General features: G+C 44.4%; 1 protein-coding gene across 1 annotated transcript in view; it reads left to right on the top strand.

Annotated features, from left to right (window-relative positions):
• The window catches only part of TDRD12 (tudor domain containing 12), a 139,085-nt gene that overhangs the window by 45,674 nt on the left and 68,491 nt on the right, over positions 1-24,920 (top strand). Inside the window, exons 14-16 of the mRNA XM_054048563.1 lie at positions 2,892-3,019; positions 7,496-7,687; positions 17,708-17,836. Of these exons, the coding sequence (XP_053904538.1) occupies positions 2,892-3,019; positions 7,496-7,687; positions 17,708-17,836 (449 nt within the window). The remainder of the gene's footprint in view (positions 1-2,891; positions 3,020-7,495; positions 7,688-17,707; positions 17,837-24,920) is intronic.

The following is a 24,920-nucleotide window of genomic DNA, read 5'->3' as shown; positions in this document are numbered from 1 at the left end:
CTGGTCCACAGGGTACTGTTCAAACTACGCAGAGACCAGGCACGTGTGATTCTAGTCACTCCAGCTTGGCCAAGACAGCACTGATACACCACGCTTCTGGAGCTATCGGTTCAAACTCCGATCACGCTTCCGTTATGCCCAGACTTGATCTCCCAGGACCACGGCTGATTGTGTCACCCCAACCTGCAATCGCTCCACCTTACAGCGTGGATGCTCCATAGCTGAATCGAACAGAGCTACAATGCTCACATCCCATGCAACAGATTCTAATGGGAAGTAGAAAGCCCTCTACACGGACCACTTACTTAGCCAAGTGGAAGCGGTTCTCCTGTTGGTGCGTCCAGCGAGCCATGCCCCCCTTGTAGGCGTCTATTCCTCTTATACTTGAGTATCTCCTGTCCTTGAGACAGCAGGGCTTGGCGATATCTTCAGTCAGGATTCACCTGGCCGCTATATCGGCGTTCCACCCAGGAGAACACGCTTCCTCGGTCTTCTCTAACCCGATGGTTGTCAGATTCCTCAAGGGCTTAGACCGCCTTTACCCACAGCAACACCAACCCGTTCTGGCGTGGGATCTTAACCTGGTTCTCTCCAAGCTCACAGTACCCCCATTCGAGCCATTGGCTACCTGCTCGCTCCTTTACCTATCTTGAAAGACAGTCTTCCTTGTAGCCATCACTTCAGCAAGCGTGTTTCTGAACTCAAGGCCCTCACATATGAGCCTCCGTACACAGTCTTCCACGAAGACAAGGTGCAGCTTTGCCCCCACCCTGCCTTCCTTCCCAAGGTTGTATCAGCTTTTCATGTGAACCAGGATATATTCCTCCCGGTCTTCCATCCTAAGCCACACGCCATGCGCCAAGACCAGCGTATGCACTCCTTGGACGTGCGCAGGGCCCTTGCTTTGTATATTGAGCGTACGAAACCATTTCGAAAGACTCAATTCTTCGTTGCAGTAGCCGACCGGCTGAAAGGCCTACCGGTCTCCTCCCAACGTCTCTCCTGTTGGATCACGTCCTGCATTCGTGCTTGCTACGACCTGGCTGGTGTCCCAGCGCCACGCCTCACCGCCCACTCCACGAGGGCCCAAGCCTCCTCGACTGCCTTCCTGGTTCAAGTCCTGATCCAGGACATTTGTAGAGCTGCAGTTTGGTCATCGGTCCACACCTTTGCTGCTCAGTATGCGCTGGTACAGCAGTCCAGAGACGATGCTGCATTCGGTTCAGTGGTTTTGCACACAGCGATGTCTCACTCCGACCCCACCGCCTAGGTAAGGCTTGGTAGTCACCTAATTGGAATCGATATGAGCAAGCACTCGAAGAAGAAAAAACGGTTACTCACCTTTGTGACTGTTCTTCGAGATGTGTTGCTTATATCCATTCCAAACCCGCCCCCCTTCCCCACTGTCGGAGTAGCCGGCAAGAAGGAACTGAGGGGGCGCTGGGTCGAATGGGGTATATATCCAGCGCTATGAAGGCGCCACTCCAGGGGGCTCCACAGCCAACCCACTGGGTGTTGCTAGGGTAGAAAATTTCTCCAATGTTCGTGCACGTGGCGCACGCACACACCTAATTGGAATGGATATGAGCAACACATCTCGAAGAACAACAGTCACAAAGGTGACTGTTTTTTTTCATCCAAAGTACTTTCGCAGGTTCACCTTAACCAAATTATTACCTGTATTCTTTCCTAAGCCACACTTGAATGCAGTTGAACAGCAGCTTCATATGTTGGATGTGAGAGGGTGCTTGGTGTTCTGTCTGGAAAGAACTATATAATTTGGTTTCTTACCTTGGCTTTTGGTCTCTTACAAGGATCAGATGAAAGGTCAGATGGTGTCTGACATGATTTCCAGATGGATTACTTTCTGCGTTACCATGCTTATGAAGTGGCTCAAACCACTCCCCCACAGACTATGGGCTCATTCCACAAGGGCTCAAGCAACATTGATAGCTTTCTTCAGCAGTATTTCAATTTTGGACATTTGCAGGCTGCTACATAATCTTCCATGTATATGTTTGCCAAACATTATGTGATGACCATGGCATCTAGGTTGGATGCAAATCTGGGGAAGTCAGTTCTGCAGATATTGTTCAAATAGAAAGTGGAGCTCAGAGTCTCACTACTGCTTGTGTTTCACCTGAGTGGAATTCACATCTGCAACAACTTAGAGGAAAAAACAGTTACTTACTGGTACTGTTACTGTTTTTTGAGATGTGGGTGCAGATGTGTATTTCACAATTCACCCTTTCTCCCTTCTGCATCAGAATTTCCAGCCTTGGGTTCCAATGTGAAGGTAGTGAGGAGGGTCGGGGCACCACCCCCGTATATAGTCATGGAGGGGCTACTCAGGCCAGGGGGCATGAACATTGCTTTGATGGGTACTGCTAAGTAAAGTTCCCTGCTTTGATTCACTGGACACACTTAAGTGGAATACGTGTCTGCATCCATGTCTCAACACTAACAGCACGGATATATGTAAATAACTCTTTTTCCTGGCATACTGCTCTTAGTTACTTTGGTTGTTGCATTCCCACCACATCCCTCCCATCACTCCATTCCTGACATGCACCTGAGGTGGGGAGAGGGAGTGGGTGGCATAGGGTCACCTATTGTGGCTTTACATCACCCAAGAATTGCCCTTCAACAGGGGGCAGGATTCTTTAGGATAATTTTTCAGCCATTTTGTCCTGCCAGACCAGGAGCCAAAGATTGAGACCATGGACTATATAAAAATGGTTTGAAAAGATTAATAATTGCTATTAATCTCAAACAAAATGCCCCAATGTTATGATTACAGTAATGTTTTAATTGTATTAATATAGTATTTGTGAAAATAGAAAACATTACAAATCAAAGATGAATGTTAACTCTTTTCTTCTAAAATATAGGTGAAGTGATTGTAACTACACCACACAGCCTTTTGAGACTGCTTGAACACCATAGCTTATTCTTTCTTAGACTCTGTCATCTTGTTTTTGATGAGGTTGATAACTTGTTCTCTGAAGCTAGCAAACAAGTGAGTATGGTATACATTCAGATAATACACTACTTCAGTAATATACAACTTAAAAGCCTTTAAAGGGGGTGGAGGACAGTGTATAAATATGAAATTTGTATAAAAAGAAAAATTATAGCCCGTGATGTAATGCCTAAGTGTGGCATGAATTTAAAAAAAGACAGCCCCTGGATGTGAAGACATATTACATGGTTTAAAAGAAAGAAACAAAACCCAAACTGCTTTTGCTGCTAAATCTCCACCAATCTTGAACAATGGGTTTCTTTTTCAGATAAAGCAAACGCTTACGTGGGTTTCTCCCCACACCTCTCTCCCTTCTCTTTCCCTTCCACCTTATTCTTGCTGTTCCTCACTACTCTCAGAAGAGTTATGGGAGACCCTCCACTTCTCCAAAGATCAGCTGCTTTTTCAGTGTGGTGGCTACTGACTCTGAAGAGTAGAAAAGGAAATACCTAATTTATGGGACTAGCATGATGTCATCTTAAGTAGATGACTTTCATTCCTGCTACAAGGACCCCTCTCCGGTAACTGTTCCATTGAGGTCTTTTCTTTGATTATGACTGGCGGGCCCCTCAGTCTTCATGGCATACAAGGCAGAAATGAGTTCAATCAGACGTTACCACATACCAAATTAAGGAGGTCCAAAATCTCAGTTAGGAAACCTAAACATGTTTTTGCTTTCTGAAAGACATGTAGACGAGTCCCTGTTTTCTACCCCCTTTCAGAATTCCAGTTTCAGGGGACTTAATTGTTGCGTCTTATACCTCTCAACTTTCTCCCACTCCAGTATCCTCCAAAAAAGTATGAGTCCCCTCTTCTGTCAGCTAAGGGTAGACAAAGGCTAGCTAGCTATCAAGAACTTAACGGTGTAAAACTCAAGAGTCTTCTAGCTTAATTCTTTCCTTAATTCTTTCCTTGTACCCTGTCAATGTGCATGGTTTTTTTTCTCCAGCTCTTTATAGGAGGGGAAGTGTTTTCCAGGCAGAGGAGCCTTTTTAACTTCCTATGAGCGGACTTAACCTTAAAGTTTTTCTTTGGAACTGGCAATATTGGACAATTGTTCTTGCTCAACAAAACAGGATCTCCAGAAAGAGACTCTTGTGGGGTGTGAGCCTGTCTTCCTATCTTTCTATTGAGGGAATTATGGAGTTCTCGTAGTACCCAGATGCTAATCTCTCTTTAAGGATAGGTTACCAGAAAGTGCTATGAGGCCAGGAGGTCATTTCCCTGCTTAGGTCCTGCGGTGACTGAGGCTTCTTTAGTCAGAAGTTTTCAATGGAAGTGGAAGGCAGTGTATCTTTAAAAGGTCTCTGACAGAAAGATGGTAGAGAGATTCAAGAAAGAAAATAGCTTTAAGCGCATCTTAGCCAATTCTTGAGTTTTCTGCACATAGACTTTTTTGGTACCTAATTACAGATGTGCAAGCAAGGTATCCTTAGTGGATTCTATGTATCAAAGACAATTGGGATTGCCTTTGCCTACTATTAAAATTGTTCTATATATTTTTAGACTTCATAAGTTTGTCCTTTAAAAATACCATCACATAATTTCCACTTTTGGTTTGGATCTTAATGTGGGACAGGTTAGAACTTTCTGGTCTTCTGAAGTACTGTCTGTTGGACATGAACTTTCCCTTATTTTCTATTCAAACTGCCACTGCTGGCAGTTGACTGACTTGGGCATCATTGTTGACAGCTCAGTCAATTGAATGCAGTTGAAGAAAGCAAAGAAAGTGTTATTTCCATAGAGAAGTGGATGGAGAATATTAAAAGTTTATAATGCCCGGTATGGCCTCAGAATATTGTGTGCAGTATTCGATACCTCATATCAAAAAAGATATTGCCACAATATGTGGTGGGGAAAAAAGGTATGCCACCCTTGTATTTTCCTGATTCTGAGATGTCACCAGGGCTACATTATTGTTCTGTACTGCCAGAGTGGAGGATAGACTTTTTCCCTGAGTATCTTTATTATTCTAATAAAATGTTGACAAACCTTGGCTACTCAGAAGCATTTTTTTCTACTCAAGGCATCATGGTCTTGATGGAAATTGGGAGTGATAACACTTGGGGAATTTCACCTCTTTTTTACACTGTAGCATTATAAGTGTTTCATATAGTGAATTGTATTGAATGTCTCTGCACCAGTTTAAACGTCAAAGTTTAGTCAAGTGAAAGTGAAGGGTCCCAAGCTGTCCCTGCTCCCTAAAAAAGCACTGAATTATATGGACATGCTTTTTTCCTGTCTCAAATTCCAGGTTGGTTCAGCACTGGCCTGTTTTGTCTCCTGTGCGGGTTGTTTTCCTGTGGTAGCAGCATGCCACAAGCTCCCCTTACTTCACCACTGTGATATTGCATATGCACTCTCTTGTCTAGCCTCCGGGTGGCTCCCTCCACCTTGCTAATTACTTGTACTTGTCCACTATTAACTATCTCCCTACTAGAACTTCTATGTTTGCTGACCCATGTCTTTGGGTTTTTCAGATCCTTCTGGAGTATCACTTGCCACTCTGTCCTGGCCTCCACGTTCCCCAGACGCCAATAGTTCCTTCTGTCAGGGTCATCCTCTTCTCAGTAGCTTTCTCTGAAGGCTCCCTCTTATAGTCTTTTTTTGTTCTTCATCTAAGGAGGGCCCTATGAGATGCTGCCCTGGACAGCTCTTTATAACTTCTGGAGACCATCAGAGACCCAGATTCCTACCATGGTATAGATACTTACCACTGTTGCTAAACACTATCTGGTGATCCTGGGGAGATGACATGAAGATTTTTCTTCAATAAGCAATACCTTTTTTATTAACAGGGTTTTAGAAGGTGTCTCAAGGATAGGCTGTTTAGCAGAGCCACACTGCTTCTTTCCCATTTTTGAAGCTATCATTTTTGTCCTTTTTGAAGCAGACCTTTTATTGACGGTTGCTTCTTCAGTGGGATTTGTCTTAAGTTTGGATAAGCTATTCTTTTGAGTCCTTGGGAGAAGTATTGCTTAAATTTTAAAGGGACACCAACTTGAAGTCTAATCAGTTTCATCAAATGAATTTGGAATAATTTCACGTCTCTGAACCTCTTGCCAACTTTCATGACACTTGCATTTTAAAGATCTTTTTCTCTGCCTTTTTTCATTGTGAAAGACCCATATAAACTTGAGGGGAAATGTTGAAGCTGGCTATCTATAAAGAGCTTTCAGATATACAGATAAATTGGAGATAAATGTTTTTCTTTAATCTTTCAGTTATGCTAATGTGTACCGGTAACAAAAGTAGGTAAGTTTTTCATGTAGAATTGTAATTTTTAAATTTTCAGTAACAACCTGTTCTTAAACACTAGTATCACCCCCCACCCACTCCCGTAAATTAGACATTTTTAAGCATGCATACTTGTTAGTATTTTAGTCAATCCTTGTTCTACCTCTATTGTGCTCTGAATGGAGTACGTTTTCTCTTAGGAATTTTTTTCCATTAATTGGATATTAAATAAGCACTTGCTTTTGTCCTGATTCATATGAGAGGTTTTTAGAAAGTGCAGTTATATTTTTGGATGGATGCAACAAAGATAAAACAGGCCCTAAAACTTTCATTGCCATTTGACTTAAACTGTAATCTATAGGTATGTGAGCAGGCTGGTTGTCTGCAGCCAAAAGTTTGTAAGGCGTTATCCAATTATAGAGGTGTCTTAGCTTTATGAACTTCACAGGCTAATACATGTGCACTAGAGACTTGCAAAGGGTGGATTCATCTCTCCCCACAGATTTTTGTGTGTTAGTAATAGTTTATCCTGTAATATCAAAGGATGCCTTTTTTCTAACAAGATTCTCCAAGTGGCTCACCAAAGTAAGCCTTCCACTTAACAGATGCAGCAAACAGTAAGCTACCTGTATTGATTATGGGCTTGTGTACACAGTGCATTAGTCTGCACCAGAGGAGTGTAAATTCGAGTGCTCACTAGTGTGTTGCACACTAACTGTTTCATGTGGACCCTGCTGGTGTACACTAAAAGTCCCCCCTAGTGAGTGCTAATGTAGTCTCAACACACACTAGGAAACTTTTTGTGTATGCCAGCAGGGTCCACATGGGACAGTTAATGCAGGACATGCTAGTTGCGCACTAGAATTTACATCCCTTTGGTGTGGACTAAAGCATTGTGTAAACAAGCCCTATTCCTGTTTATAGGCTGAGAGAAGAGGGACTTATTACCAGGCAGAATTATTCCCTGGTAATATTTTGTCTTTTTACTCTCTTCTTACATACTAAATATCCACTTTCCCCTCTGTTTCAAGATGCTGCTTGACCCAGTATTTGTACTATAAAAAATAGCTCTTCTTTGGAAGTATCTAACAGGGAAGAGGTGTATGGGTGCTTATATATGAATAGCAATTCTTTTGCTTTCTTGCTGGATCAATGCTACTTCCACTGACTTTTTCTGGTCATAGAACGGAACAAAAGAAAATTTGCCAAAAAGAAATTCATACTCCTGTTTTATAGATATTTACTATATTAGAGTATTACAAGAAAACAATTACTATTGAAGAGCGGGAATCGGCACCACATCAGATTGTTGCTGTTGGAAGTCATTGGAGTAAACATATAGAACATTTAACAAAAGAATTCATGAATGATCCTTACATTGTGATAACAGCTATGGAAGAAGCTTCCATATATGGAAATGTGCAACAGGTAAAAACCCAGAGATTATGCTGTTCTTCCAAGTTGAAGTTGTTTAGTGGGATTCTTTAATTTATATTTAGTGGCAGTTTGCATTACATTGACAAGTTATGTGCGCACATGTATCTATTTTATTTGATCAAAAATAAGAAAACATTCTATAGTTTTACCATAGTAGGATGTAGAAAAGATAACAAGGGAAGCTTATTTTTGAAATGGTAACAGAAGAAAACTTCAGAATATATGCAAAAATGTGTATGTTCAGTGTTTAATTTGAGATTTTAATAGTACAAAGTCTGTAGATGGATTGCTGAAAATTTCTACAGCTATGCTTTGTAGGGGCTACGCGCTACAGATAAGGTCTTTCATTATTATTTATGACTTATAAGTTTCAGTTAGGGTAACTTTATTCTGCTAGTCCTGGGGTGGCCACCCTGAGCCTGAGAAGGAGCCAGAATTTACCAATGTATATTGCCAAAGAGCCACAGTTATGTCAGTAGCCCACTATCAGCTCCCCCACCCTACTCCCAGTGCCTCCCACCCACCGGCAGCCCTGCTGATCAGTGCCTCCCCCTCCCTCCCCGCACCTCCCTCCCCGCACTTCCTGGTCATCTGTTTCATGGTGTGCAGGAGGCTCTGGGGCGGGGAGGGGGGAGAAGCAAGGGCACTGCAGACTCGGGAGGAGGCGGGAAAGGGTGGAGTGGGGGCAGGGTTTGTGGCAGAGCCAGAAGTTGAGCAGTGAGCAGCCCCCGGCACATTGGAAAGTTGGCGCCTGTAGCCCCAGCCCCAAAGTCGGTGCCTATACAAAGAGCTGCATATTAACTTCTGAACAGCCGCATGTGGCTCCAGAGCCACAGGTTGGCCACCCCTGTTCTAGCCTAAATTCCCCTTGCACTTGCAGTTGTATGTAATATTCACTTCCTATTTTCTAACTTTTCTTCAGTGTTCTGTTTTATTTATTTAGACATGGGGGAGGAAATGCCTATCCAGAGCGCTAGACACCCTTAACATAATTTTAAAAATACAGTCAGCTTCCCCCAACACAAATAACCAGCAGTGACATTAAATCAAACAGTATTTCAAGATATTTACTAGGGCTGTCAATTAATTGTGGTTAACTCACACGATTAACTAAAAAAAATTAATCGCGATTAAAAAAATTAATCGCGATTAATCGCAGTTTTAACCATACAGTTAAACAAGAGAATACCAATTTAAATTTACTAAATATTTTGGATGTTTTTCTACATTTTCATATATATTGTAATTTAAATCTGTGTATATTTTTTATTACAAATATTTGCACTGTAAAAACGATAAATAGTATTTTTCAATTCGCCTCATATAAGTACTGTTGTGCAATCTTTGTCTTGAAAGTGTAACTTACAAATGCAGATCTTTTACGTAACTGCACTCAAAAACAATTAAATCTTTAGATCCTACAAGTCTACTCAGTCCTACTTCTTCTTCTGCCAATCGCTAAGACAAACAAGTTTGTTTACATTTACAGGAGATAACGCTTCCCTCTTCTTGTTTACAATGTCACCAGAAAGTGAGAACAGGTGTTCTTCTTTGAGAGATGTCCCTGTGGGTGCTCCACTACAGGTGTTGGTGCGTCCCTGCGCCTTTGCCCGGAGATTTTTGCAGCAGTACTCATAGCGGCCACGCATGCTCAGAAGCTGCCCCCCGCTGTGAATCTAGGTTGATAGTATGCATGCGTGGCCGGTCTCCTCAGTTCCTTCTCAACCGTCCCCGGCCTGAGACGGAGCTCAGCAGACTCATTAGAAAATCCTCCACTTTTGCTACAATTACCCTCTAGTAACTAGTTGTTGTCAGTTTTCTCTGTTAGTGTAGTTAATTACCCCGTTTCTCTGTTTAAAAAAAAAAAAAAAATTTCTGTCGGCCGCGGCTATGCCTGGCTCCACAGGCTTCAAGCGCTGTGCTACGTGCAAGGAAGCTATCCCATTATCGGATGGACACTCAAAGTGTATAAAATGTTTGGGGGAAGCTCACATTCCCCCAAAATGTGCCCATTGCTGTAAACTCAGCTCCAGGGCACGGAAGGACAGGGAGCTTAAACTTAAACTGCTCCTCCTCCAAAAGTCTATCGGGTCAGTTTCAGACCCAGGCGCTGAAGCCGGCTCTGCTGCCCGCCACAGCCCCCCCGCCTCAAAAAAACTGAAAAAATCTACGAAGAAGGGGCACCCTTCTTCACCAAACAAGGCTATGAGGCACAAAGTATCTCCAGGCAGATCAACGGTCTCTTTGCCTGTGTTCCCTCGCCTCAGCAACTTTCATGAGCCGGGCTCTTCGGGAACCGCGCAAAAGCCGCCTGAGGCTCCGGCGGCGGCGCGAGGCTCCGGTGCCGAGGCATCAGGCTTCCAGTTGCCTGCCTCTATTACGGCACCGTTCGGCACCGCGAATGATACGGTGCCGACATTCCACAACATGCCTGACCCCAGGCAGGCTGATATTGCCCGCCCGGCACCGACCGCGGCACCGACCCCTGCGGTGCACTCTGATACAGAGATTACAGGCAGAAACCCCGATCGCAGGAATGCTCCTGTACGGCAGCCTCTCCCGGCTCAGTTTTCACCTCCCGCAGGAGCTTCATTACCTCACTTTACCCAGACAGCAGATCTCCTGGTATCACCTACCCTGCAGTCTCCCCTGATGAATGAATATTCTTCTCCAATGCCTGAGTCAGGATCTGAGCAGTTTTCCCCCAGTGAGGAGGAAACAGATCCACAGGGAGTTTTTTCTCCATATCATGACTCCCAGCCCCAGACCCTGGGCAATAGAGGTTATGAGAAAATTACCTCATCCCACTCTCAGGACCCTGCCTCCTGGGGGGTGAACCCCTGGATGGCACCACCTATGCCCTACCCGCCACCATGGCAATACTGGACACCATGGGCATCATACCCTCGGGAATACATGCCCCATGGCCACTCGACCAGGCGCAACACCGATCCAGCGCCGCCTCCTAACGAATATGCCAGTGACACGAGACGCCTGGCAACACAGTCATGCGTCCAGGATAAACCTAGCCCTGCTCCTATTCCAACAGAGCCGGAGCTAGCACCTGAAGAAGCATTACTTCCCCTTCCTCCGACTCCCTCGAACGAATATGCAAAATTCCAGGACCTCTTTAAAAGAGTTGCCAGTGACCTGAGAATTAACTTGGAGGTGGTCACCGAACAACAGCATGAGCTAACGAACATCCTACAGCCCCCTTCTTCCTCCAGGGTGGCATTACCAATTAACGCAGCCCTTTTAGAACCCGCTAAGTCCATCTGGCAGACTCCAGCGACAAGCCTACCTACCTGCAAACAAGCAGACAGGAAGTATTTTATTTCTCCAAAGGATTCTGAATTCCTTTTTACCCACCCAGCACCAAATTCATTGGTAGTAGACGCTGCGAACCAGAGGGCTAGACAACAGTATTCTCGTTCCGCCCCACCCAACAAGGACAGCAAACGATTGGACCTTTTTGGTCGCAAAGTATATGCATCCTCCACCCTCCAATTTCGTATAGCTAATTATACTGCAGTCCTGGCAAAATACGACCACAAAAACTATAATAAATTCATGGACTTTATTGATGACATTCCAGAACAGAGAAAACAACAGTTCAGAGCTATGGTTTCTGAGGGACAAACCATATCACGCACCGCTCTCCAAGCAGCCCTCGATGTAGCCAACACAGCGGCAAGATCGACCGCTACAGCGATAGTCATGCGACGGGGCTCATGGCTCTCCTCCTCCTTTTTTCCTCGAAGTTCAGAGCACCATTGAAGATCTTCCCTTCGACGGTGACAAACTTTTTGCTTCTACCACGAACGACGTGCTTCATTCAATGAAGGACTCAAGGACAACCCTCCGGTCTCTAGGTCTCCAGACACCTACGACCAGAAGACGGCAGTATAGATACCAACCGTACCACCGGCCACATTACCCCGCATTCACACAACATTCCCATAGACTGCAGGAACAACAACAACCACAACGTCAAAGACCAAGATTCCAGCGACGTCGTCCAAATTCTGCAGGGGCACCTCAACCCCCGCCAACTAATAGGCAGATTTGAAGACTTGGTCGAGGGTTTAGAAAGCAACGCCCCCACTTCAGCCGACACATCTATCTTTGGACACCGCCTACGACCTTTCTCCCATCAATGGAAGAATATTACCTCCGACAAGTGGGTCTTAGAGGTAGTTACAATTGGATACGTCATCCCCTTCCTCTCCTTACCTCCCACCCACCCACCCTCCCCGTCCCTCTTCAGGGACCCTTCTCACGAGCAGCTACTCCTCCAAGAAGTGCAACATCTCCTTCATCTGGGAGCAGTAGAAATCGTGCCAGAACGGCACAGAGCGAAGGGTTTTTACTCCCATTATTTCTTAACGGAAAAGAAAAATGGGGGATGGCGACCAATCCTCGATTTCAGGCGGCTCAACAAATTCATCAAAAAGCAAAAGTTCAAGATGGTTACCCTCACTACCATAATCCCAGCGCTGGAGCAGGGCGACTGGTTTTCTGCCCTCGACCTACAAGATGCCTATTTCCATGTCACTATACATCCGGCCCACAGACGTTTCCTCCGATTTACCCTCGGTTCGACACATTTCCAATACAGGGTACTCCCCTTCGGACTATCCACAGCCCCCCGTGCTTTTTCCAAGCTTCTAGCTGTAGTCACTGCCTACCTCAGGAAACAAGGGGTCATAGTATTCCCTTACCTCGACGATTGCCTCCTCAAAGCTTCAACATTCGACGAGGCGCTCCGGTTCACACGGCTCACAGTCGATTGCTTTCTATCTCTCGGCCTACAAATAAACAGAGACAAATCCACATTACGCCCCACCCAGCACCTGCAGTTCATAGGCGCAGACCTCGACTCCCGGACGGGGTTGGCATCGCTCCCACCCGATCGCTTCAATTCCATAAACCAACTGGCCACAATTATTCGCAACAGTCCACAGGTGACTGCCCAAGACTGCCTACAACTACTAGGTCACATGGCCTCGTGCACTTTTGTCGTCCAGAATGCACGCCTATACATGAGGTGCTTCCAAGCGTGGCTGGCAACGGTCTACAAACCGAATATGCACTCTTTAAACAAGACTCTCTCCCTGCCTGCTCCAGTCAAAGATTCGCTACATTGGTGGACCGTTCACTCCAACCTCTGCTCTGGAGTCCCGTTTCTTCAACAGGCTCCATCACTCATCCTGACCACCGATGCATCTATGACAGGTTGGGGTGCACATATGTCTCATCACACAGTACAGGGGCTATGGTCACCAACCGAGACCTCCCTGCACATAAATGTTCTAGAATTTCGAGCCATTCGCAACGCGTGCCGTCACTTCCTACCACTAATCAAGCATCATCACGTACGCATAATGACAGACAACATTGCATGCATGTTTTACGTAAACAGGCAGGGAGGAGCTCGATCCCATTCGCTGTGCACAGAGGCTATGAAGCTCTGGAATTGGTGCATTGCGAATAACATCCGGGTATCAGCAGCCTATCTTCCCGGGATCATGAACACCACAGCGGACGAACTAAGCAGACGCTTCCCATGGGACCACGAGTGGGAGATAGACGAGAAAACCATTCACAATGTATTCAGCACCTGGGGTTACCCAACGATAGACCTCTTTGCAACTACAAAAAACAAGAAATGTCCCAATTTCTGCTCCAGAGCAGGACTGGGCAAACATTCCCTGGGGGACGAATTCATGATCTCATGGCACCGAAACCTATTGTATGCATTTCCCCCGATACCAGTTCTCAACAGGGTTCTGATAAAAATACGAACGGACCGAGCCAAGGTGATCCTCATTGCCCCATCGTGGCCCAGACAACCGTGGTTTCCGTTCCTCACCAGAATGTCAATCCAACCACCAATCTCCTTGCCGCTCATCCCGAACCTTCTATCTCAACAACACGGCCGTTTTCTCCACCCCAACCTGTCCATGCTTCACCTCAAGGCCTGGTTCCTACATGGTTTTCCCAAAGCTAATTAGACTGCTCTGAACAAGTTCAGAAGGTGCTCCTACATAGCAGAACGCAATCTACTCGCACGACCGATCTTCAAAAGTGGAAACGATTCACACATTGGTGTTCTGCTAAACACCTTTGTCCTACCTCGGTACCTCTTTCAATTATACTTGACTATCTATTGGGCCTTAAGCAATCCGGCCTTTCTTTCAGCTCCATCAGGGTCCATTTAGCTGCTATTACAACTTTCCACGACAGAATTGATGACACGTCTGTCTTTGCTCACCCTATCACGAAGCGTTTCCTCAAGGGACTACAAACCTTATACCCAGACATTAAACCACCGACCACCCCGTGGGACCTTCATCTGGTACTGTCTGGCCTAACTCAACAACCATTCGAACCCCTAGCCACGTGCTCCCTTTTACACCTCTCGATGAAAACAGCATTTCTAGTGGCAATTACCTCTGCCAGACGGGCAGGAGAAATAGCAGCTCTTATGGCACACCCACCATATACGATATTTTTTAAAGACAAGGTTACCCTCAGATTACACCCCAAATTTCTTCCGAAGGTACACGCGTCATTCCACATTAATGAACCCATACACCTGCCGACTTTTTTTCCGAAACCACATGCGAACTCATTCGAAACCTCAATGCATACACTAGATGTACGCAGAGCCTTGTCATTCTATTTGGATAGAACCAAACCTTTTAGAACTTCCTCCAGACTTTTTGTCTCTATTGCAGAGCGCTCCAAAGGCACGCCTATTTCTACCCAGAGACTCTCGAACTGGATCTCCCAGTGTATCCGACTGTGCTATCCGATGAAGAGGGTTACACCTCCAGACGGCATTAGAACACACTCCACTAGATCTCTGGCTGCCTCTGTCGCGTTCTTACGCAAAATTCCCCTGGCTGACATTTGTAAAGCAGCCACCTGGTCCTCTGACCACACATTTGTTAAACACTATGCCCTTACTCAAGGCCCTCTATCTGACATACGCTTGGGCAGGGCGGTACTTTCAACGGCGTTCCTACCAGATCCGAAGTCCCTACCTCCTTAAGATACACGGCTTTTAAGTCACCTGTAGTGGAGCACCCACAGGGACATCTCTCGAAGAAGAAGAGGAGGTTACTCACCCTGTGCAGTAACTGACGTTCTTCGAGATGAGTGTCCCTGTGGGTGCTCCACTACCCACCCTCCTCCCCTCTACTTCGGAGTTGGGGGGCCTCCGTGGTAGAGAAGGAACTGAGGAGACCGGCCACGCATGCGTACTATCAACCTAGATTCACAGCGGGGGGCAGCTTCTGAGCATGCGTGGCCACTATGAGTACTGCTGCAAAAATCTCCGGGCAAAGGCGCAGGGACGCACCAACACCTGTAGTGGAGCACCCACAGGGACACTCATCTCGAAGAACGTCAGTTACTGCACAGGGTGAGTAACCTCCTCTTCGCATGGCACTTTTATAGCCGGCATTGCAAGGTATTTACGTGTCAAATATGCTAAACGTTCATATGCCCCTTCATGCTTTGGGCACTATTCCAGAGGACATGCTTCCATGCTGATGACACTCGTTTAAAAAAAAAAAAAAAAAGTGTTAATTAAATTTGTGACTTTACTCCTTGGGGGAGAATTGTATGTCCCCTGCTCTGTTTTACCCGCATTTTGCCATACATTTCATGTTATAGCAGTCTCAGATGATGACTCGGCACGTTTTTCATTTTAAGAACACTTTCACTGCAGATTTGACAAACACAAAGAAGGTACCAATGTGAGATTTCTAAAAATAGCTACAGCACTCGACCCAAGGTTTAAGAATCTGAAGTGCTTTCAAAATCTGAGAGGGATGAGGAAGTCTTAAAAGAGCAACACTCTGATGTGGAAACTACAGAACTTGAACCACCAAAAAAGAAAATCAGCCTTCTGTTGGTGGCATCAGAATCAGATAATGAAAATGAACATGCGTCAGTCTGCACTGCTTTGGATTATTATCGAGCAGAACCCTTCATCAGCATGGATGCACGTCCCCTAGAATGGTGGTTGAAGCATGAAGGGACATATGAATCTTTAGCACATGTGGCACGTAAATATCTTGAGATGCTAGCTACAACAGTGTTATGAGAACACCTGTTCTCACTTTCAGGTGATATTGTAAACAAGAAGCAGGCAGCATTAGCTCTTGCAAATGTAATCAGACTTGTTTGAGCGATTGGATGAACAAGAAGTAGGACTGAGTGGACTTGAAGACTCTTAAAATTTTACATGTTTTATTTTTGAATGCAGGTTTTTTTGTATATAATGCTACGATTACAAGTTCAACTTTCATGATAAAGAGATTGCACTACAGTACTTGTATTTGGTGAATTGAAAAATACTATTTCTTTTGTTTTTTTTTACTGTGCAAATATTTGTATTAAAAAATAAATATAAATTGAGCATTGTACACTTTGTATTCTGTGGTGTAATTATGATAAATAAATAAATAAAGATATCCTATCTCCTAGAACGGGAAGGGACCTTGAAAGGTCATCAAGTCCTGCCCCCTGCCTTCACTAGCAGGACCAAGTACTGATTTTGCCCCAGTTCCCTAAGTGGCCCCCTCAAGGATTGAACTCACAACCCTAGGTTTAGCAGGCCAGTGCTCAAACCACTGAGCTATCCCTCCCCCTGTATTGAAATTAATATATTTGAAAATGTAGTATTCGTTCAAAAATATTTAAAATAAATGGTATTCTATTGTTTAACAGCGCAATTAATCGTGATTAATTTTTTTAATTGCTTGACAGCCCTAATATTTACAAATACCAGCAGTTATCCATACCCTGTTCCCCAAAACCTGGATGAAAAGATGGGCATTGCAGGGTTCCCTGAAGGTCAGCAAACCTGGGATTTTTTTGGATCAAGGAAAACGTGAATTTTAAAGTTGAGGGCTCCTTGCAGAAAATGTCTGCTAGTAGCTCCCTCTTTTATACTGAGGAGACTCCAGGCTCCACAGCCTCTGCTGACTGTCACTGCATATTGTTGTGTTATGCAAGGTGCAGTTCTGTCCCATATTTGGTTTCATTTCAGGGAAGGAGTTGGCATACTTAAAGTGCATTCTAGGTTTAGATGTATTACTAATTCCATTGATTTTAAATATAGGAAATGTCACTTGAATTAGTAATACAGGTCTGTCACATCTTATGTGCATTTAACATGCACGATTTCAACTTTACACGGTCGGCAAAAACAAAAAAAAACAACAACAAAAGAGATAAACAACAGTTTTAATACTATACCTGTAGTGCAGGCGATTTTGCCCGCCATTGAACTCAATGGGGTTTTGGCTATATGCGCTTTATGCTTTTCGCTTTATGCGCTAACCGCGGAACGGAACCCCCGCGTAAGATGAGACAGACCTGTACCTCCAAAACCATAATGCATTCTAAGTGCACCTTCTGTATGTGAATAGAAATGTTTGTACAGCCTGTGCACTGTTGCAAAAATTGGGATGAGCTGAGGTGTTGTTGTTTACCATTTGTAGTTATGAACATTTTGAGGATATCGAGCAACTATTGTATATAGTATAGATATGCCTTAATTGTGTGTAAAAGAATGCATTATCTGTATAGTTACATAAATAGTTACGATACAAAGATTTTATTGGCATGAATTTCGGAGGTAAATTAATAGAAGGGCAGGTACGGTGGTCAAAGGTGCATGATAAATCAATTTATCACATGCATATTGCCTTCATGTATGTGGGTGGGTGCTGGCTGTGTGTACCACATATTATGTATTTGTCATGGCAATATTGCCACCAGCTAAACCATCTTATTTACAACAACTCTAGTACAGCATCTAGGATTAGATAGGTGCAGCTTCATAACTAGTATTGATTTATGCTTTTTGTTTCAGGTAGTACTAGTGCAATATATACATGCACAAAATGCTCTGAGAACGAACAGATATATAACAAAATGATAGTATGTTATGAGGCTTCTTTGTTCTAATTGACCTTTTGTCACTTTTATAAGGTGGTGCAACTTTGCTTGAACTGTGAGAGAATCTCTGTATTACTCCAGATACTGGATTTTACTCCCAGTAAAGCTCAAAAGACCCTGATTTTCACTAATTCTGTAGATGAAACAGAAATGGTCTATAAGGTAAGTATTACAGATATTTAACTATTAATCTATAACGTATGTACTGATGTGGAATGTGTTTTAAGTAGCAAGGTACAATAAGCCATAGTAATATTGTCTTGGCTTCTGAGCAGAGAGGAAGAGTTTGGACTTCTGGAATGGGTTTTTCACTTTGGGAGAGAAATTATGTTCTCTTCTCAGTTCCTTTGCTCAAACTTTCCAAAGACCTTTTTTAGCCATTTATGTAGTACAATTGAGGTTTCCTAACACTCACATAATATCATGTTTTCAGTTGCAAAAGTTTGGCAAAGTTATAAGCCATTCAGGATGCAATTTTCCATGGTCGATCTCACTGAGGTTGACACTTTTGTTATGGCGGTAAGTTTTAGCAAAAGTTGTTTCCAAGAATGATTCGGAGAAAGTGTTTGGTTCTGTTTTGCCCATGTTCAGTTCTTAAAGCCATTTCAGTGAGAGTCCACACAAAAAATTTGGCTAAGTTAAATCTCTGAAAATTGCAATTTATACATGCCTATTTTAATTTTTCACCAGGGATTGGCAACCTTTGGCACGTGGCTTGCCAGGATAGCACCCTGGCAGGCCAGGCCGGTTTGTTTACCTGCCACGACCGGATACAATTGATGTTAATGACAAGAGGGAAGGAAATATTTAGATAAGTAAAAAGGTATTCTAGTCAGCAGGGCTTGATGAAATGCATCCTAGGGTCCTTAAGGAAATAGCTGAAACAATTGCCAACGGTTCTGAGATTATCTTTAAGAACTTACGGAAGATGGTAGAGGTCCGAGAGGACTGGAGAAGGGCAAACATAGTGCCTATCTTTAAAAAGCTGAACAAAGAGGAATTATCAACCAGTCAGCCTAACTTTGATACCTGGAAAGATACTGGTACAAATTCTTAAGCAAATATTTTGTTAGCACGTAGAGTATAACAGGGTTATAAGGAATAGCTAACATGAATTTGTCAAGAACAAATCATGCCAAACCAACCTAATTTCTTCCTTTGATAGGGTTAGTGGATAGGGGGAAGCAGTAGATGGGATATATCTTCATTTTAGTAAGGCTTTTGACACAGTCCCACATGACATTTTCATAAGCAAGCTAGGGAAATGTGGTCTAGATGAAATTACTATAAGGTGGGTGCAAAACTGTTTGAAAGACCACACTCAGAGTAGTTATCAATGGGTTACTGTCGAATTACGGGGACATACTGGTGGGGTCCCATAGGGATATGTCCTGGCTCAGGTACTATTCAGTATCTTAATTAGTGATTTGAATAATGGAATGGAGAATATGCTCTCAAAATTTGTGGATGAAACCAAGCTGGGAACAGTTCACACTTTGGAGGACAGGGTTAGAATTCAAAATCATCTTGATAAATTAGAGAATTGGTCTGAAATTAACAAGGTGACATTCAATAAAGACACATGCAAAGTACTACACTTCAGGAAAGATCAAAATCACAACTACAAGATGGGGAATAAGTGGCTAGACAGTAGTTCTGCTGAAAAGAATCTGGGGTTTATAATGGATCACAAATTGAATACGAGTCAACGATGCGATGCAGTTATGAAAAAGGCTAATATAATTCTGGAGTGTATTAATGGGAGTGTTGTATGTATGACATGGGAGGTAACTGTTCTGCTGTACTTGGTACTAGTGAGGTCTTCGAGTGATGTCACTGTGGGTGCTCCACTTCAGGTGTTCGTGCACCCCTGTGCTCGTAATTGGAGATTTGTGGTAGCCGTGTCCAGTTGTCTCTCATATGTGGTTCCCCTTTCACGTGACTTCAGGTGGTTATCTGGTGCTGTACGCCCACCCCCCACTCAGTTCCTTCTCTATTGTCTTTGGCTTGAGTCAGAGAAGCTAGCCAGCACCTCAGGGCAGGTCTTCACTACGGGGGGGGGGGTCGATTTAAGATACGCAAATTCACCTACGCAAATAGCGTAGCTGAATTCGACGTATCGCAGCTGACTTACCCCGCTGTAGGGACGGCGGAAAAATCGACCTCTGCGGTTTCCCGTCGATGGTGCTTACTCCCACCTCCGCTGGTGGAGTAAGAGTGTCGATTCGGGGATCGATTGTTGCGTCCCGATGGGACGCGATAAATCGATCCCAGAGAGGTCGATTTCTACCCGCCAATTCAGGTGGGTAGTGTAGACCTAGCCTCAGTGTCCTTTACTATTAGCAAAGTTTTCGCTAGTTAGCCGTAGTTTCTTAGTTGTTTAATTCTTCCACGTTAATTTTCTTTTTGGGCGGGGGGGGGAAATCTTTCCCCTTAGATTAGAAGATAGCTTTCCAGTTGGTATCAGTTAGAGTAGAAATTTTAGTTTTCCCTCTTGGGGAGGAAACCCTCCTCTGAGGGGAATGGCCGGTTCCCTGGGCTTTAAATGCTAGCTCACCTGCAGACTTTCAATACCTGTCTCAGACGGACACTCAGTGTGTTTGCTGCCTCAGCAAGAGACACGTTCCTCAAAAGTGCTTGCACTGTCACAACCTAAAAGTCCGGACCAGGAAAGCAAGAGACCTACAATTCAAAATCCTTCTCAGGGAGAAGTCTCTCTCTGTCCGGCCTCTAAGCCCAAAGCAAGGACACCTTCAGGACAGAAGTCACCCATGGCAACCTCTGACAGGGGCCCTGCTTCCACGGATCAGACTCAGGACCACCTCACTAAGAAGGTGGCAAAAATAAAAGTAAGTCACCACTTCTCCATCCCGGGAATCAGCCAAGAAATAGCATTTCTCAAATGGGTAAACCCCATTGGTACCGCCTTTTCTGTGTCCAAAGTTGTGGGACCTTCAGGTACCGTGGGTACCAGGAGAGCAAAAGACCCCAAGCAGGCTAGCTGTGATACAGGCAATAAGAGGAAACTGAAACCCCATGCTATCAGCACTTCCGCAGATGATGGCGTCACCTAGTGCTGGCACCACTCACTTGGTGCACTCACCGCACCGACAATCATGCTGCAATAGTTGGTACTGACCACTGTGACTTCAATGGTACTGATGCCACCAACATGGCAGCAATTCCTGTGTCAAAAAGATCTCGTTATCATCTCGATGCTGTAGTCTCCTATTCTCGGTACCGACATTACTCCAGCACGCTTGGTACTAAGCCATCTCATCACTCTGCCTCGATCCGTTTCCCCCATTCTCAAGTGATGAAGAGGATGAAGGGGAAATATGCTCTCCACAACATTCTTCCCCCGTTCATACTCTCATCAGATCAGATCCCCTGCACAGAAGATACTCTGCTGAACCTCAGGATCATCACTGGTATGGGCGTCCATGGATGCCACTGATTTCCTTTCCGACAGAGTGGCCATATTGGAGCCCGTGGTTGGCATGCCCCCCCCATGCTCCCCCCTTTCCCCCCCCAAACTTGCCAGCCCACCCAAAGTGAGCACACATCATTCACCTTCATCTTCGGTACCAGGACCATCCGAACCTACAGAATAGGGGGCTGAAGAGGAGGAAGAATTCTCTGACCAGGAGACGACACCAGCAACCCACTTCTTCTCATCTTTCCCCGATGACCCCATCATGCCACCACCTCCCAATACGGGAAATGATTCCAAACAATTTCAGGACCTTTATAATAGAGTTCTGAGCTCACTGGTGGTTTCACTGGAAGAAGTCCAGGAAGCATAGCATAAACTCCTAGACATTTTACAGACATTGACCTCGTCCAAAATCACTCTTCCCATGAGTGATGTGATTATGGAACCAGTTAAGTCAATCTGGCAGACACCAGCAACAATCCCACCTACTTTCAAGAGGTCTGATTAAAAAAATAGGAAGGAAGGAAACAGAGTTCCTCTTCTTGCACCCAATGCCAAATTCTTTGGTGGTGGATACGGTCAGTGAACGGGGCAGATAACACCCCAAAAATACACCATATGACAGGGATTGGAAGAGACTCTATCTTTTTGGCCATAAGGTATACTCTGCCACTCTACACCTCAGGATTACGAAGCATTACTCGCCAAGTATGACCACAGTAACTACTCCAAACTCTCAGAATTTATTCCTGAAGAGAAAAAAGAACAATTGAAGTCCATTCTTTCAGAAAGGCATCTCATTACCAGGACTGCATTACGGACCGCCCTGGATTCTGCAGACACGGCAGCCAGGTCCGTAACCACTGCGGAAGTGATGCGAAGGGCTTCTTGGTTATATTCTGGATTTCTCAGAGAGGTGCAATTGATGCTTGAAGATCTGCCATTTGAAGGACCAAAACTCTCTGCAGCCAAAACAGACAAGTCCCTTCACATGCTCAAGGAATTGAGGGCGACACTGAGATCCCTAGGCATCTATATATCTGGGACCAAGAAAAGACAGGGTAAATACTATAACCCACAGAGATTCCGGTTCACTTCTTATACACAGCCCCGCAGACAATATGAACAACAGGGCTGAAAACAGAGATTTCCAAGGAGGCGACACCTCCCACCGCCATCTGCTATGTCTCAACAACCAACATCTAAACAGCAAATTTGAGACTTTGGTCGAGAGTCTGAGATCCCCCCCCCACATCTTTCAGTGTTAGAACCGCCGATCATCTCCCAACCATTTGGAGATTGTTTAACTCCTTTTTAACCAATCTGGCAGTCCATCACAACACTACCACCAGTGCAAGAACTAGAATTAATTGGAGCCTACCTCAATTCTCCTGAGGCGACGCCCTCTCTACCACAACAATTCCTAACTTTAACCAATCTGATCTCCACAACACTAAACAGTCTGCAGGTAACTGCCAGGACTTGTCTGCAACTGTTGCGCCATATAGCTGCCATCACTTTCGTCATCAAACATGCAAGACTACACATACAGTATCTACAATCCTCGCTCTGGACAACCTTTATCCTGCACAGACACAATATAAACAAACACCGCACAATGCCAAACAAGATAAAATACTCCCAACTCTGGTGGACACAACCAGACAACATCTGCATGGGGTGCCTTTTGTACAGAATCCCCCAACAATGACCATCATAACAGACACGCTATTCATAGGTTGGGTAACACATCTGAACTCACATTTTATCCAGGGCTGTGGAGTCCCTTCTGCACATGAATATTTTACAACTATTAGCTGTTCACAATTTGTACTCCCACTTCTTACCTATCACCAAAGGCAAGACCATATAAGTCCTCCCAGACAACTTGGCATGCATCTTTTATGTAAACAGATAAGGGGGGGAGCACTCTCACACTCCCTATGCATAGAAGCCATACAGTTCTGGCACTGGTGCATCACACACACGATCCACCTCACAGCATCATACCTACCTGGGTGCCAAAACACCACAGCAGATGCACTAAGCAGGAATTTTTCTCAGGACCACGAGTGGGAACTGGACACGTGTGCTACACTATGTATTCATATAGGAAGATCTAGATGACCTTGTAAACTGGAGTAATAGTAATAGGATGAAATTTAATAGTGAAAAGTGCAAGGTCATGCATTTAGGGATTAATAACAAGAATTTTGGTTATAAATTGGGGACACATCAGTTGGAAGTAACAGAGGAGGAGAAAGACCTCGGAGTATTTGGTTGATCACAGGATGACTATGAGCCGCCAATGTGATATGGCCGTTAAAAAAGCTAATGCGGCCTTGGGATGCATCAGGCGAGGTATTTCCAGTAAAGATAAGGAGGTGTTAGTACCATTATACAAGGCACTGGTGAGTCCTCATCTGGAATATTGTGTGCAGTTCTGGTCTCCCATGTTTAAGAAGGATGAATTCAAACTAGAACAGGTACAGAGAAGGGCTACTAGGATGATCCGAGGAATGGAAAACCTGTCTTATGAAAGGAGACTCAAAGACTTGGTTTGTTTAGCCCTAACCAAAAGAAGGCTGAGGGCAGATATGATTGCTCTTTACAAATATATCACAGGGATAAATATCAGGAAGGGAGAAGAATTATTTAAGCTTAGTACCAGTGTGGACACAAGAACAAATGGATATAAACTGGACATGAGAAGTTTAGACTTGAAATTAGATGAAGGTCTCTAACCATTAGAAGTTCTGGAACAGCCTTCCAAGGGGAATAGTGGGGGCAAAAGACATATCTGGCGTCAAGACTAGGCTTGATAAGTTTATGGAAGGGATGGTATTATGGGATAGCCTAATTTTGGCAATTAATTGATCTTTGATTATTAGCAGGTAAATTTGCCCAATGGTCTGTGATGGGATGTTAGATGGGGTGGGATCTGAGTTACGACAGAGAATTCTTTCCTGGGTGCTGGCTGGTGAGTTTTGCCCACATGCTCAGGGTTTAACTGATCGTCGTATTTGGGGTCGGGAAGGAATTTTCCTCCAGGGCGGATTGGCAGAGGCCCTGGAGGTTTTTTGCCTTCCTCTGCAGCGTGGGGAACGGGTCACTTGCGGGAGGATTCTCTGCACCTTGAGGTCTTTAAACCATGATTTGAGGACTTCAATAACTCAGACATAGGTTAGGAGTTTGTTATAGGAGTGGGTGGGTGAGATTCTGTGGCCTGCGTTGTGCAGGAGGTCAGACTAGGTCCCTTCTGACCTTAAAATCTAAGCATTGGGGGTTACCAACAGTAGACCTTTTTGCAACTGCACAGAATGCTGAATGTCCGCAGTTTTGCTCCAGAGCAGGGCTGGGCCTTTACTCATTAGGCGATGCCTTTCTTATAAAATGAGACGCTCCCCTCCTATATGCCTTTCCTCCCACCCCTCTCCTAGCGCGGGTGCTTCACAAGATCAGACTGGAAAAGTCCAAAGTTATCCTTATAGCCCCCACGTGGCTCCAACAAACCTGGTTCCCTTACACAGGCAACCTTAATTTTGCCACATCTTCACTTTTGAGTGTTTGACTTTTACATCTCAACACTCTTTTCCAAGTGAGTTTTTGTATGTAATTTCATTTACAGTATGCACATAGTTTCTATTTCAAAAGATGACTAAAAATAGCAAAAGCACAAAGAACACTTAATCAGATATAGCATTCCTTTCTGAGCTCCAGCAAAACATTTTTATCTTCATATTTCCAGCCAAGTAGCATTGGTTTGTCTCATTCCCCAAGAACATTAAAACCCTTGTTTAAGGTTTCAGC

Source organism: Malaclemys terrapin, chromosome 14 (genome assembly GCF_027887155.1).
Source record: "Malaclemys terrapin pileata isolate rMalTer1 chromosome 14, rMalTer1.hap1, whole genome shotgun sequence".
Classification (NCBI taxonomy): Eukaryota; Metazoa; Chordata; order Testudines; family Emydidae; genus Malaclemys; species Malaclemys terrapin.
This window is presented reverse-complemented; position numbering and strand designations above follow the sequence as displayed.